The sequence below is a fragment of the Dermacentor variabilis genome, chromosome 5, assembly GCF_050947875.1.
Source record: "Dermacentor variabilis isolate Ectoservices chromosome 5, ASM5094787v1, whole genome shotgun sequence".
Classification (NCBI taxonomy): Eukaryota; Metazoa; Arthropoda; class Arachnida; order Ixodida; family Ixodidae; genus Dermacentor; species Dermacentor variabilis.
In genome coordinates this window covers 961,822-977,895 of record NC_134572.1, presented here as the reverse complement: position 1 = coordinate 977,895, position 16,074 = coordinate 961,822, and the positions used below count along the sequence as shown (strand labels likewise).

At 45.9% G+C, this 16,074-nt stretch overlaps 1 protein-coding gene across 2 annotated transcripts in view; it reads left to right on the top strand.

Moving 5' to 3' along the window:
- LOC142582168 (protein turtle-like) overlaps positions 1–16,074 on the top strand; it is a 265,050-nt gene that overhangs the window by 107,557 nt on the left and 141,419 nt on the right. For both annotated transcript variants that reach the window (XM_075691563.1, XM_075691564.1), the window contains exon 6: positions 4,188–4,478. In XM_075691563.1, the coding sequence (XP_075547678.1) occupies positions 4,188–4,478 (291 nt within the window). The remainder of the gene's footprint in view (positions 1–4,187; positions 4,479–16,074) is intronic.

Below are 16,074 nucleotides of genomic sequence, written 5' to 3'. Positions count from 1 at the left end.
GAAGACTGTGTCTCGCCGAAGAAGCGCGTCGAATAGCTCGTCTTCGTACTCTGACCTCGCAAAGTCGTTAGAAAGGGCGATACGACGACCGTCACGTACAAGTATCACTGGAAAAAGGTGACTTAGTCCTTCTTCGGACACCGCAACGCAAGCGTGGATTGTGCCAAAAGTTCTTGTCACAATATTCAGGCCCATTTGTAGTTGTAGACCGCCTGAGCGAACTCACTTACGTCATAGCTCGCCTACTGTGCAATGATCGGCGATCAAGCAGAACTCAGCTGACTCATATTGCTCGCCTGAAGCTTTTCTACCCTGCTTGTCCATCCTGACTCGCCTCACGGGCTTCGTCTGCTTGCGGGGAAATGTAACAGATACGAAAGGCACGGACAAGAAGAAAAGAAAGAGAAGACGAAGAGAACGAGGAGTTTGAGAGGCCGGGCTGCGCTGCGATCACGCTACGATCATCGTCCATCTCCTGTAAATAAAACCATTTCTTCGCAACTCTTCGTAACAATATATATAAAACGCAGGAAGTGAAGTCTGAAATATGCCAATATAGGCACACTTCTTACTACATGCTTTTTGCAGTCGAACCATATGTAGGACTGTCTACAATACAACAAGACCAGACAGAGAATGCGGAATGCTGCCTGGTATACTCTTGCGGCACGAAAATTGCATATGATGCAGAAGCTATGGGGGAACGTATATTGCCACGGATAACCTTCTACAGGAACGAAAGGTATGTATAACTAAGTCTTGAGTTGAGAGGCGTGAGTTGGGGTATTTATTTATTTATTTATTTATTTATTTATTTATTTATTTATTTATTTATTTATTTCAGATACTTTCAAGGCCCGAAGGCATTACAGAAAGGAGTAGGTGAACATAACAAAGAAATTGTGGTGAGGTTTTTTAGCGCACGAAAAGGGACGAAGGACAGTGGCAAGACGCGGACACAGCGCTAACTTCCAACAATTGTTTTATTCCACGAAGCGGTAAACATATATATAGGGAACAGACACCACCGTATGCATGCGCATATGTAAGATAAGAGAGGGCTATTATTGAGGAAATATGTATGCAGATTAGTAGTATTGGCATGCTGTGATACGCGCATGCATTTACATTTGCTTAAGTTAAGCTTCATAGACCACTTGTTACACCATAACAAAACGTTATTAATGTCGTCTTGAAGTTTACGAGAATCTAGGGTATACTCGAGAGGACTGGATATATGGTCGCCAGAATGGCAAAAGTCGTGCTTGAAGATCAATATCAATTCATTATGGACGCGTTCACTGAGATCAGCATTAAGTTTTCACGTTGCACCTCCATCCACAGAGGCATACACTAGTAGTGGAAGGTACACAGCAGAATATAATTTCAGAAACAGAACAGGTGAATGGAAATCATGCAATATATGACATACAATTCCTGGAGCGTGAAGGGCACGTTGTGCATATTTAACATGTGAAGAGAAGCTTACCGTTATGTCGAAGTACACACCATGATCTTTCATTTCATTGATCCTCGACAGCAGAGCATCCCGAAGGGTGTATGAAAATTCCACGTGGTGTGTTTTCCGCTTATAACCTAATACCATAGGTTTGGAAGCATTCAAAAATACCTTATTTCTGCACCACTTTGAGAGTGAAAAAGATGTCTTTTTGGAGGACATTGCAGTGATGAACACTGTTGACAGTCTCAAATAGCTGTTCATTGAACAGCTATTTGAACAGTTATTTTACAGCTATTGAACACCGTGACAGTCTTAAAAGCCGTGCTGTTCATTTATTAAAATGTTCTTAGCGCTAACAGAAAGCAGGGAATGCAAACCCGATTCTTGACACTCGGGGGATCGCCCTACGCATGGGGGGAGTGCTTAACGCCTGCTTCAACTCCGCGTGGGTCGGCCCGGCATCGCACTATCTTCGGGGTCGCCCCAGGCATGGGGAGTGCTTAACGTCTGCTTCAACTCCGCGCGGGTCAGCCCGGCATCGCACTATCTTCGGGATCGCCCCACGTATGGGGAGTGCTTAACGCCTGCTTCAACTCCGCGTGGGTGGGCACGGCATGGCACTATCTTCGGTATCGCCCCACGTATGGGGAGTGCTCAACGCCTGCTTGAACTCCGCGTGGGTCTGCCCCGCATCTCACTGGCTTCGGGATCGGCCGACGTATGGGGATTGTTGAACGCCTGCTTGACCTCCGCCGCGGGTCGGGCCGGTATTGCACTATTTCCAGGATCGGCCCACGTATGGGTAATTTTTTGCTTAGAAGTGCTACGGTCAGAGATAAACATCATCATGGATAAGCCTGATAGATAAGATCAGGTTGATGGCGAGACATGGCGGCAAGTGTGTACAATGTGGTGTCGACGACGCCCTGTAAAGCAAACTGTCACCGCAATACCTCATTTTAAATGAAGCGGTGGTCGCCGAACGACGCCGCCATGCGAGACTGCTGAGCACAGGGCAGCGCGTTTGGCTACACCGTGGATTGCACTGCTATGTCGTGAAACCGGTAGATGTCTGATTGCCGGAGCGGGCGCGAGGTCACCGCTCGGCCGAAAAGGCCGAACGCTCATGGGCGTTCAGAAGCGTCGAGAGCGGCGAAGCGCAGGCGTGTGGAAAACGAGACGGATGATGGAAGCGCGTCGAATCTTGGCGGGACAGCACAGTAAAAGAAACGTATATGTATGCTTCACAATATATTTCTGCGTGTACCAGTCGCGGCGTGAATCAGGCGACATTTCAATGGCCGGCATGCGCTACAATCGATGGTCCCTCACTATGTTGCTTATAGAATGAACCCTAACGAGAAGGCACAACACATAAACAACGAGCAGGACAAACAATAGTGTAATTTATACACGATTCGCACTTAGAGACACCAAGAATGACACCGTCCTTGCTTTCCCATATCTCTCGCTCATGTGTAACACGATGAGCTTTGTCTATACTTTGTGAACAGTGTAATGCATAAAGATGAAGTGGCATGGCATTAATGTTGTGACCACTGCTGTGCAAAAACATAAACGTTGCATCAGATTGGATGTTTGATCAGATGAAAATAAAGACAACTGTATGCATCGCACTTAGTTGTACATTCTGCAATTAACCACTTCACTAAAGCTTCTCTTCACATAGATCCAGCATATGCGTTGGATCTGCATGATTTATTGTTGTTGTCGTCGTCGTAGTTGTCGTCGTCGTCGTTGATGTTTTTGTTGTTCTTGTTGTTGTTATTTGAAGTTGAGAGCGTATTTGAACTTCGCTTGGCAATTGTTTTCGTGGCTTGTGCTCTATAGGTGCAAGTCTGGAATGGGGAGGGTTTTTATTTTGCGTGTGTCATTGCGAAGATGATTTCGTTAGACTTATCCCATATTTACGTTACTTACTGTTGAGCTGCTGGTGGTGCTTTATTGGCTTGTGTTACATGCCGCGGAGGTATACTTTCCTGTGCCATTTGCAGCTAAGCACGAAGTTGGGGGCGGGTTCCGTTTACTGGCCGCGGTGGTCGCATTTCGATTGGACAGAACGCTAGAACGTTCGTGATTTAGGTGCACCTAAGAGAAGCCCAACTCTGGAGGTCTCTACTACTATGTAGCTCATAGCCCGTTTGTTGCTCTAGGACGTTAAATTCCCCATAATGTTATTTTTTTTCGTCTTTTTTTACTAGCCTCCACTCCCAAAAACCGCATAAGGTTTCGTTTTGTTGCTCCGTTTTCTTCGGTCGGGTATTAGCGCAGATCGCGCAGCATGTCCTTATTTCACTTCATGTTGCCATCGGGCAATAATGAGGGAATTTCCTCCCCTCCCCCTGTTTTCTTTCCTTCCTTTCGTATGTGTATATATTCAGGCTAAATTCCAACAGATTTTGCTCGCGCGCGCGCGCGCGTGTGTGTGCGTGTGTGTGCGTGTGCGTGTGTGTGTGTGCGTGTGTGTGTGTGCGTGCGTGCGTGCGTGCGTGTGCGTGCGTGTGTGCGTGTGTGTGTGTGTGTGTGTGTGTGTGTGTGTGTGTGTGTGTGTGTGTGTGTGTGTGTGTGTGTGTGTGTGTGTGTGTGTGTGTGTGTGTGTGTGTGTGTGTGTGTGTGTGTGTGTGTGTGTGTGTGTGGCTGCGCCAGCGACACAATAGCTGTCCACACTTCAGTGCATCCACTGACTAGTGCATCAACCATGCAGTTGCGCCGACGTGCAAGCCTGGCCAGAAGACGGTGTACGGCGCGGCCCGGCAGGAGGCGGTGCGCGTCAGCTGCGAGCTGGAGGCCGACCCAGCGCAGGACATCGCGTTTCGGTGGCGCTTCAATGCCTCGCAGCAAATGCTGGGCTCCACCAACGTGATGAGCGAGGGAACGCGCAGCTGGGCCACTGTGGTGCCGCAGACGGACGAGGACTATGGAGCGCTGCTCTGCTGGGGCAAGAATGGCATCGGCATACAGCGCGAGCCGTGTATCTTCACGCTTATTCAGGCCGGTAAGTGGCTTCGTCCCCTTCAATACAGTAGTGGTCCTTGTATTATTGCGATAACATTTATATGGACACTCGAGGCGTATTTTTGCCGTCCCCGTGAGCTTCCCTGTAAATTCCAAGGGCGATGAAATCGTCGCCACGCGACGTATCCTGTATGTGGATGATTCCACGAGAGATCAACACTGGTCAAAAAATTCATATTTTAGATTTCATTGAATGTTCTATATTTTACGCGCATATCACTCGGTAGCACGAAAGTGAACGTGGCTTCTTTGCCAAATGAATATTTTAGGATGAAAAAATAGCCAGTTTCTTGAGTGTGGAGCCGCCTATTTCATGCACAAGGTATTCTCGCAAATTCACAACAATGTGAAATACAATATATTACAGCTACAAAGAATACATTTTTGTGTGTAAAACGTAGCCGTAAAGAGGGGTCAGCAAGCCCTGTTTGTGGCTTCCGGGGAAAACGCAAGTGCTTTGAAAAAACTACTTAATTTGCCACAATCTTCAAGAGTTGCTATATTTACGATTTTTTTATAAACTAAACCACTCCATGCAGCCTTACTAAATTTCGTGGACTGCTAGACGTTAACCTATTCAACAATTGTGCTGAATATTCTGGCTGTATCACAAATTACCATTTTTGCAAATCGCCTCAAATGTGACGTTTTGACAAAAATGAACGCTGTTTAACAATAAATATAAAAAACCGTAAATTTTTTCTCAAAATACCGTAAACAGCGGCTTGTAATCACTTGAAAAAGAATATTAAAAACATGTTGCATCATTTTGTTTGTAGGGACAATACATCATCATCATCATTATCATTTATTTACCCTTAAAGGCCCTTGGCTTAGGGCATTACATAAGGGGGGGGGGAGCAGTCGTTACATATACAATGGTCGGTAATACCCGCCGTGGTTGCTCAGTGGCTATGGTGTTGGGCTGCTGAGCACGAGGTCGCGGGATCGAATCCCGGCCACGGCGGCCGCATTTCGATGGGGGCGAAATGCGAAAACACCCGTGTGCTTAGATTTAGGTGCACGTTAAAGAACCCCAGGTGGTCAAAATTTCCGGAGTCCTCCACTACGGCGTGCCTCATAATCAGAAAGTGGTTTTGGCACGTAAAACCCCAAATATTATTATTATTATTACAATGGTCGGTAACAACAAAAAAGCAATACAAAGTGCAGGATTCATGTTCAACATTAACATCATTAGAAGCATCAACACTAAGATAGACACAGCGGCTCAAGAACAACATGGAAACAAAACAAAACACGCATACACATTCAAAAACATGGCAAAGTAACTCAGCTCTTGAAATGTGCTTTTAATAAATGCCTGAATTTATTAGGTTCTATTTCAGTAACTATGGAATCGGGTAAGTCATTCCACAATGTAATGGAGCTAGGTAAAAATGATTTATTAAATGAGTTTGTGGAGCCATGTATGCGCTGCAAACTTATGGAGTTGAAAAGCGGCGTGAGGTGCGAAGCGGCGGGTGTAATACAGAATTTCTTAGCTGCGGGAAGGTATAGTATAATTTGTGAAATAGGCAAAGCTGTGAAATTTTACGCCGAAGTGCCAGGGGTTGAAGATAAAGGGATGCCTTGATAAGAGTTATACTGTGTCGTCTGTCATACTGCGATGTGATAAAACGGGCCGCGCGATTTTGGATGGCTTCAAGCTGATCGATTAGGTAGTTCTGATGGGGATTCCAGATTGCCGAGGCATATTCGAGTTTCGAACGGATGAATGTTACGTAGGCGAGTTGACGGACAGAACGGGGTGAAAAAGCGAGGGATCGTCTGATAAACCCAAGCAACTTAGAAACATCTGTACAAAGTTTTGCAATGTGCTCAGACCATGTTAGTTTGTTGTTCACGATGATTCCAAGATACCTGTATGATTCTGTTTCAGAGAGTGGTGTAGAATTTAATGAATACGGATAGCTGAGGTTATTTCGCTTTCTTGTTACATGCATGAACTTACATTTGGAAATGTTCAGTTGCATAAGCCATGTCGCACACCAGGTTTCTATGAGATTTAAGTCGCGTTGAAGCAGAGCCTGATCATCGGGAGTAGATATGCGGCGGTAAAGGACACAATCGTCTGCGAAGAGGCGGATACAAGATGATATGGCATTAGGAAGATCATTTATAAATATCAGACAAAGGAGTGGTCCCAGCACTGATCCCTGGGGGACACCAGAGATGACTGTAGTATTTTGCGATCTGTGGTTCCCTATTACTGTATATTGTGAGCGTTCGCGGAGAAAGCAGTCAATCCATGACAAGATTAAAGGGTCAATGTGGAGGCAGGACAGTTTTGCCATTAAACGCCGATGTGGAACGCGATCGAAGGCTTTGGAGAAGTCTAGGTAAATGACGTCAGTTTGAAAAGAAGAATCTAAGTTTAAGCGAAGGTCTGTGGTGAATTCGAAAAGCTGGGACTCGCATGAATGGCCTGATCTAAAACCGTGCTGTTTTTCATAGAAGAAAGCGTTATTGTCGAAGTGTGATGTGATCTGCGAATATAAAATGTGCTCCAGCAGCTTGCATGGAATAGATGCTAATGAAATTGGGCGGTAATTAGAAGGATCGGATCGATTGCCTGCCTTAAATACTGGGGTTACTTTACTAGTTTTCCAGTCATTTGGTATTTCGCCGTTCGAAACAGATTGCTGAAAAATAATTTGCAAAATACGGCTAGAAATGCTCACGGTGCCCTTCAATATTTTGGCAGTTATGTTGTCTGGCCCAGGAACGCTTGACAACTTAAGGTTGTCGATGAGTTTAGCGATACCTTCATGGGTTATAAAAACTGGTGGCATTAGGGAAAAACTAGTGGCAGGTATTGCGGGAGTACGAAGTGCAGGTTCGTGGGTGAACACGGAGGAAAAATATGAATTCATGACATCCGCCCGCTCAATATCAGGGACATGTAAGCCATCATGGTTAACCAAAGAAATGTTAACCAAAGAAATACAAATGGTAGAGTGCATCAAGGTGCTGAGAAAAAGGGACATCGGGGTAAGAAGAACGTGCATAAGCCTCCGACTTGTCTAAACCTGACCATCATTGCGACATAAAGGCAGCTGTGGCAAACTAAAATTATTATTTCATGCATGTCGTTCTAAGATGTCTAACTTTCTGACATAAATTCGTGGAGTGATTCCTCTCCTCAGCCATCATTCGCGCCCATATTTAGTTCGCGCTTTCAGCTGCGGCTTCTGTAAAAATCGTCTCTTTTGATCGAGTTGGTAGAGTGTAGCAGAAAGGGGAGTGGGTCCACGGGAGGCGGCGGTAGACGAAGCAAGTGAAGTAAAATACGTTAAAATATTCTGACAGCGCGGCTGCCGCCTTAACGATAAGAAGATACGTGCACTCCGTTTGTTTGGGATGCGCTGTGGTCTGTCGTCTCCTCAAGAGCTGCCTTCTGCTCGACGACTTTGAGATTGCGCGCCGTTCTCCCCGTTTCAGAAGCGATGACTTAGTTTATGGTGTTTCAGGTACAGGTGTTGTCCAAATTAATGCCCCAGCGATGGCACTCTTTGGGTAACGCAACTAATCTCGAACGTCATGCTCTTGCTGATTGCATCCGCCGGAAGCAATTGAGAAGCTCGCAATGCGTCATAGGTACCATCCTTTAGACACCACCTATACGAGATGGTATAGTTATCTTACATATTTAAAAAAAAGAACCTCACGGCGAAGCTCGTTGTGAACCTGATGTGGATTAACTACAGAGTCAATCCAGTTCACCTTAGTTTTTGCGTCCACTTCGTTCAGGTAGGAGCTGCCAGTTTTACGTCTACTAGTATCAGGTGTGAACGACCTAGAAACAGGCGACAGGCCAGCTTTCTGCTGAGCGTTCAGCGCACATTCCGCAGTCGTACTTCATCATAGACGAGCGCTAACAATGTTTGCAGTGATTTAAGCTGCGAGTAGAGCTGCGATGGCTCACCGTTAAAGGGGTGATATGGTTTTTGTGCAGATTACTTGAAGGTGCACAAAAAGGAAATGCAGTGTCGAAGAAATTTCAGCAAGGTTGGAGGCATCGGTGTATCTGCATTGCAGAAGCTCTTGCCGCAAAGCTGCCTGCCATGCACAGGATGACGACCAGATATGCCAAAGTTGCTTCCGGCGAATAAAAGAAATTCTCTATTTTTTAGATGCCTCCCCTGCTGAAACAACTGATGATTTCGTATCAGGAGAGTACGACCTTGCAGGTAGAAAGCAGTGCCTAGACCTACTTGAAACTTTGCCTAACGTGCGTCAGCAGAAGTCGGATTCGCGACTAAGGAACTTTCGCCCGGTGCAAAAGCAAATTCAAATCGGTGGCACTGTAAGCTCCGAATCTCACTGCGTAGAATGCAATCGCTATTCGAGCCCCTCAGGTACAAAATGCGACCTACGCACCCTGTGGTTCACCAGCCTTAAAAAAGCCTATGAGACGCGCTCTTCGTGCTTAGAGCAAATGAGCTTGTTGACTGCTAAGCCAACTAGAGCGCCTAAAAGTCCAAGCTCTCATTCCAAATTTGTCAGCCTATGCGCTATACAAATCCCGACGCTGGCGCGAGAAGCATGGAATATGGTCGGCACCAGACGCACCTGAGAGAACACGGTTAAACGCAACAGACCGCTATGGAATATTATACCAAAGACGAGCATGCATGTTCTTGGCAGAGTGCTAACAAAAAAGATGTAGTGTCTGTTTTGATTGGCTTTGATTTGATTGGTTTTCATTGATTGATTGGATTGGGAAAAAATTGGCACAAAAAACAGGTCTCGCTATTTAAGTGTGTCGTCACGAGTCGAGAATCTACCGAAAGTTTTGCCGTCAATGACATATGTCATGATGATGCACACGCTTGCTTTGCACTGGTAAAAATCTGAGTGCATGAAGGAAGAGCTTCAGCTCGACACACGTTACATACGTGTCTGATGGCGCCAGTAGCCATTTAAAAAATAAGTATCAACTCTACGAGCTGTCACAGAAGAATCACGTGTCAACAAAGTGGCTTTTTTCGGCCACTTGGCAAGACATGGCAAGAACGCTTGCGATGGTGTTAGTGGCTTAGTAAAGCACCAAGCCTCGCCTTACAATTTTAGAGCAGCAAGCACTACAATCATCAGGTCAGCCTTTTGAAATTGTGGCGCAGACGACTCCAACGCTGAAAAACGTTAAACTGCTCTATGCACATGCGGATGATGTAGAGAACTTTCGCCGCCTCAAAAAGTACAAGTGGAAATCTTTGCCACATGTTCCAGGCATACGGTCTTGGCTCATTTGGTTAAGCGAGCCTGACGCCACCAATTTCGATCGCGTCGTCTTAGTGACTCGCAGTGCTGTAGGTAATTGCAAAATTATCAAGCGTTTCTGAGCGTATACATCGGCTATGCTCGAAGTGCCTTGTTCCCTCTTCCCGCCTCCATGCTGCAGCACTTCAATGTGGCATATCTGGATCATCAACAAGCGCACACTGACGGGTCAGTAATCCAACAGGCAAACAACTGTGCCTGTGCGTATCGGATTCGCTTGATTAGAACTGCGTGATATGGCCCTCTGGATCAGTTGGTCTTATAAAAAATGCGGAAGGAGCCGCGCTACTGCAGCGCTCCGTAAACTGAGGACTTTTTCTCAGCACGCTATCATCGTTTCGCATCGTTAGAGGTGCTCCAACAACTATACCGTGTATTATATACCAGAACTAGTCATTTTAGTCGGAATTTTCAGTGGTACCGCCACATGTTGGACTTGCAGGCAATGAAGTAGCAAATGAAATAAGAGCGCCGATGAATCATACTTTATGTAAAGATAACGCACTTCTGAGCGTGTTTCACATCACCTTATGTCCAGGCATGTTTCAAGAAGTCCGCTTTGCAGGACCTATGCGCTGTTTCATAGAATAAGAACTCGCTCTGCGAAGACCCCAACTTGGGCCTTTAAGGTTGGACAAGGTTCTCCGCTCTGCACTGAGTGTGACGAAATTGGCGACGTGGAACAGTTCATGTGATCGTTCCAATACTTCAATGAAGAGAGAAATGTTCTACTTAAGGCATTGCACAGAAGGCAATTTCCTCATGAGTGCGCGTAGCAGGTAGTGTTTCCCAAAAGGCCCAAGTTTCGGAGAGAGGAAATGTGCTTCTTTCCAGCTTTTCTAAGAAACTATGAACTTTCCGACAAGTTCACATTCATTGGGGACTGTGAACTTTTAATTATATAGTAATCAGACAGTTCCTTATATTATTTTTCTTAAAGCGACACTAAAGGCAAACATTAAGTCAAGCTAAAGTCAGATTATTGCTTGAGAATCTCTAAGGCGTTAATATTGTCGCGAACAGAGACTTATTAATCGAGAAATTGAGGTATATGCAGGACATGATTATAGACTCGCCCGGGACATTCAAGTACTTGCCCGATGACGAAAGCACTCCTCAGTTACATTCTGTCACTAGTACTCAACCACTTGTTGCACAAGACATCCTTGTATTGTATTGTATTGTATTGTATTGTATTTTATTGTATTGTATTGTATTATATTGTATTGTATTATACGACGAAATAAAAGGCTACTTGTCCAGTTCTATTTCAGTTTTAGAAAAACGTACCAATTGAAATAATCCTGACAACGACGCGGGCGGTCGAAGGGTTTCGTTTTCGCTCGACTCTGTGCTGCCCAAGTTTTCCCGGTTCAGTAGTTTCGTTATCGCATAGCGCTGCGCTGGTTTCGCTGGCTCGCATAACTCGCACGAACTACAAGTAGTAGAAAATTGAACTTCCATGCCATGACGCGGGATGCCCGAATGGTCTACGCCACTCAACCAAAGAGCAGCTGCAGCGGCGAATCCGCCGCTCTGGATGGATGAATGTTATGAGCGTCCCCTTTGGAACGGGGCGGTGGGTTGCGCGACTAAGCTCTTGCTATTTATTATATTGCCGCATGTCCTACTTAGGTTTAAAAAAAAGCACTGAACTCCCACAACCAAAATTTTCTGATCCCCTGTTGCGAACTGTGCTTTTGTACGCCTCCGTCTTTTGTCGTTTCCCTACTTTTGTTTCACCAATCCTCCAAGCGCCTCTTACTAATCCCTGTTGCGGCCATGTTTACTTTTCCACTGCTCTCGCTGAACCCAAGGACTTCAAGGAGGCCAGTGGTGCCTAAATCGACCGCTGGGTAGACGTGTTCACATTCTAATAAAACATGCTCCATAGTTTCCCTAGCTATACCGCAGCAAGCACATGCTTCTTCTTCTTGTTCCTTCTTCTTCATCATCATCATCAGCCTAGTTACGCCCACTGCAGGGCAAAGGCCTCTCCCATACTTCTCCAACTACCCCGGTCATGTACTAATTGTGGCCATGTTGTCCCTGCAAACGTCTTAATGTCATTCGCCCACCTAACTTTCTGCCGCCCCCTGCTACGCATCCCTTCCCTTGGAATCCAGTCCGTAACCCTTAGTGACCATCGGTTATCTTCCCTCCTCATTACATGTCCGGCCCATGCCCATTTCTTTTTCTTGATTTCAACTAAGATGTCGTTTACCCGCGTTTGTTGCCTCACCCAATCTGCTCTTTTCTTATCCCTTAACGTCACACCCATCATTCTTCTTTCCATAGCTCGTTGCGTCGTCCTCAATTTCAGCAGAACCCTTTTCGTAAGCCTCCAGGTTTCTGCCCCATATGTGAGTACTGGTAACACACAGCTGTTATACACTTTCCTTTTGAGGGATAGTGGCAACCTGCTGTTCATGATTTGAGAATGCCTGCCAAACGCACCCCAGCCCATTCTTATTCTTCTGGTTATTTCAGTCTCGTGATCCAGATCCGTGGTCACTACCTGCCCTAAGTAGATGTATTCCCTTACCACTTCCAATGCTTCGCTACCTATCGTAAACTGCTGTTCTCTTCCGAGACTGTTAAACAATACTTTAGTTTTCTGCAGATTAATTTTCAGACCCACCCTTCTGCTTTGCCTCTCCAGGTCAGTGAGCATGCATTGCAATTGGTCTCCTGAGTTACTAAGCAAGGCAATATCATCAGCGAATCGCAAGTTGCTAAGGTATTCTCCATCAACTTTTATCCCCAATTCTTCCCACTCCAGGCCTCTGAATACCTCCTGTAAACATGCTGTGAATAGCATTGGAGATATCGTATCTCCCTGTCTGACGCCTTTCTTTATAGGGATTTTCTTGCTTTCTTTGTGGAGGACTACGGTGGCTGTGGAGCCACTATAGATATCTTCCAGTATCTTTACATATGGCTCATCTACACCCTGATTCCGTAATGCCTCCATGACTGCTGAGGTTTCGACTGAATCAAACGCTTTCTCGTAATCAATGAAAGCTATATATAAGGGTTGGTTATATTCTGCACATTTCTCTATCACTTGATTGATAGTGTGAATATGGTCTATTGTTGAGTAGCCTTTACGGAATCCTGCCTGGTCCTTTGGTTGACAGAAGTCTAAGGTGTTCCTGATTCTATTTGCGATTACCTTAGTAAATACTTTGTAGGCAACGGACAGTAAGCTGATCGGTCTATAATTTTTCAAGTCTTTGGCGTCCCCTTTCTTATGGATTAGGATTATGTTAGCGTTCTTCCAAGATTCCGGTACGCTCGAGGTTATGAGGCATTGCGTATACAGGGTGGCCAGTTTCTCTAGAACAATCTGACCACCATCCTTCAACAAATCTGCTGTTACCTGATCCTCCCCAGCTGCCTTCCCCCTTTGCATAGCTCCTAAGGCTTTCTTTACTTCTTCTGGCGTTACCTGTGGGATTTCGAATTCCTCTAGGCTATTTTCTCTTCCACTATCGTCGTGGGTGCCACTGGTACTGTATAAATCTCTATAGAACTCCTCAGCCACTTGAACTATCTCATCCATATTAGTAACGATATTGCCGGCTTTGTCTCTTAACGCACACATCTGATTCTTGCCTATTCCTAGTTTCTTCTTCACTGTTTTTAGGCTTCCTCCGTTCCTGAGAGCCTGTTCAATTCTATCCATATTATAGTTCCTTATGTCCGCTGTCTTACGCTTGTTGATTAACTTAGAAAGTTCTGCCAGTTCTATTCTAGCTGTAGGGTTAGAGGCTTTCATACATTGGCGTTTCTTGATCAGATCTTTCGTCTCCTGCGATAGCTTACTGGTTTCCTGTCTAACGGCGTTACCACCGACTTCTGTTGCGCACTCCTTAATGATGCCCATGAAATAGTCGTTCATTGCTTCAACACTAAGGTCCTCTTCCTGAGTTAAAGCCGAATACCTGTTCTGTAGCTTGATCCGGAATTCCTCTAGTTTCCCTCTTACCGCTAACTCATTGATTGGCTTCTTGTGTACCAGTTTCTTCCGTTCCCTCCTCAAGTCTAGGCTAATTCGAGTTCTTACCATCCTATGGTCACTGCAGCGTACCTTGCCGAGCACGTCTACATCTTGGATGATGCCAGGGTTCGCGCAGAGTGTGAAGTTGATTTCATTTCTAGTCTCACCATTCGGGCTCCTCCACGGCCACTTTCGGCTAACCCGCTTGCGGAAAAAGGTGTTCATTATCCGCATATTCTGTTCTGCAAACTCTACTAATAATTCTCCTGTGCTATTCCTAGAGCCTATGCCATATTCCCCCACTGACTTGTCTCCAGCCTGCTTCTTGCATACCCTGGCATTGAAGTCGCCCATCAGTATAGTGTATTTTGTTTTGACTTTACCCATCGCCGATTCCACGTCTTCATAAAAGCTTTCGACTTCCTGGTCATCATGACTGCATGTAGGGGCATAGACTTGTACCACCTTCAATTTGTACCTCTTATTAAGTTTCACAACAAGACCTGCCACCCTCTCGTTAATGCTATAGAATTCCTGTATGTTACCAGCTATTTCCTTATTAATCAGGAATCCGACTCCTAGTTCTCGTCTCTCCGCTAAGCCCCGGTAACACAGTACATGCCCGCTTTTTAGCACTGTATATACTTCTTTTGTCCTCCTAACCTCACTGAGCCCTATTATATCCCATTTACTACCCTCTAATTCCTCCAATAACACTGCTAGACTCGCCTCACTAGATAGCGTTCTAACGTTAAACGTTGCCAGGTTCAGATTCCAATGGCGGCCTGTCCGGAGCCAGGTATTCTTAGCACCCTCTGCAGCGTCACAGATCTGACCGCCGCCGTGGTCAGTTGCTTCGGGGCTGCTGGGGACTGAGGGCCGGGGTTTGATTGTTGTATTCATATAGGAGGTTGTGGCCAAGTACTGCACCAGGGTGGCCAATCCTGCTCTGGTGAGAGAGTGCGTTACCGGTTCTGATCACCGGGATCAGGCCGCACTCCAGGCCTGCTTGTGCAATTTTCTCAACGCACGGTTTTTTTTTTTTTTGTATTTTCCGGTGGAGAATTGCGCGGCACCGGGATTTGAATCACGGTCCTCTTGCACTGGAGACGGATACTCTACCGTCCCCGCGGGAGTTAAATTAAAAATTGAATTATGGGGTTTGCGTGACAAAACCACTTTCTGATTATGCACGCCGTAGTGGAGGACTCCGAAAATTTCGACCACCTGGGGTTCTTTAACGTGCACCTAATTCTAAGTACACGGGTGTTCTCGCATTTCGCCCCATCAAAATGCGGCCGCCGTGGCCGGGGTCCGATCCCGCTACCTCGTGCTCAGCAGTCTAACACCATAACCACTGAGCAACCACGGCGGGTCCCGCAGGAGTTGTACGCCTCATTTAACCTACAGTGGTGCCCTATTTGTTCAGTCAAGCTGGACCAATCTGAGCTCGGTTGTACCGCATGGATGGCACTCGGCTAGAGAACCTGGTATTTATGACCTGCAAATGTGTGGCCACACATAATTGAGGATATATATATATTTTTTTTAGGAGGGTTTCGGTACAGTGATAAAATGAAGGAAAATACATTAAAAAGAAAGAAAAAAAGGGGAAAAAAAGGAACATAACATGTGATTTGAACTCGTGATCCTTCAATGTTGCCCGGAAAGGTAGCTCAGTCGGTTGGTTCGTCAAGCCAACGGTTACTTTCAATCGCCATAGCTCCTGCTCCGAGCCTCATACTTATGTGGAAAGTTACTCATGTTGTCCGCGACAGTCGATTTGGTTGGAAGGCATAATTTCTTGGAAAAATGGCCGCCAGAGGAGCAGCGTGAACTCGAGCGGCTTTAGAGACTAGGAAAACTGCCTTACAATATTTAGGCTTGAGGGGAAGCTTCGTTAACAAACTATAACACGGCAATCAGCACTCGAATACGACGAGAGAAATTATTGAGACGTGGAAAATTCCCTTGAAATAAATCCGGTTTGCGAGACAAATGCTTGTATGTATTGAATCTCTTAAAAGATGAGGGGGGAAATATGCGCTCACCGAGAGGGCATCGTCAGCACGAGACCACCACCAGGCACCTTACTGAGATGTAGAGAGCTTCGCGGCCGGAACGAAGTCTCCCCTCTCCGCCGACCAAGAGTGGAAGACGCGCTTTCCGATCGCTCAAGGTTGAGCGGACATTGTATAGCTCTAGCGTCTAGGAAAAAGCTTAAACAGCTGCGAGGGCGGCAGGCATAGCGTGGGAAGCTAGCCGC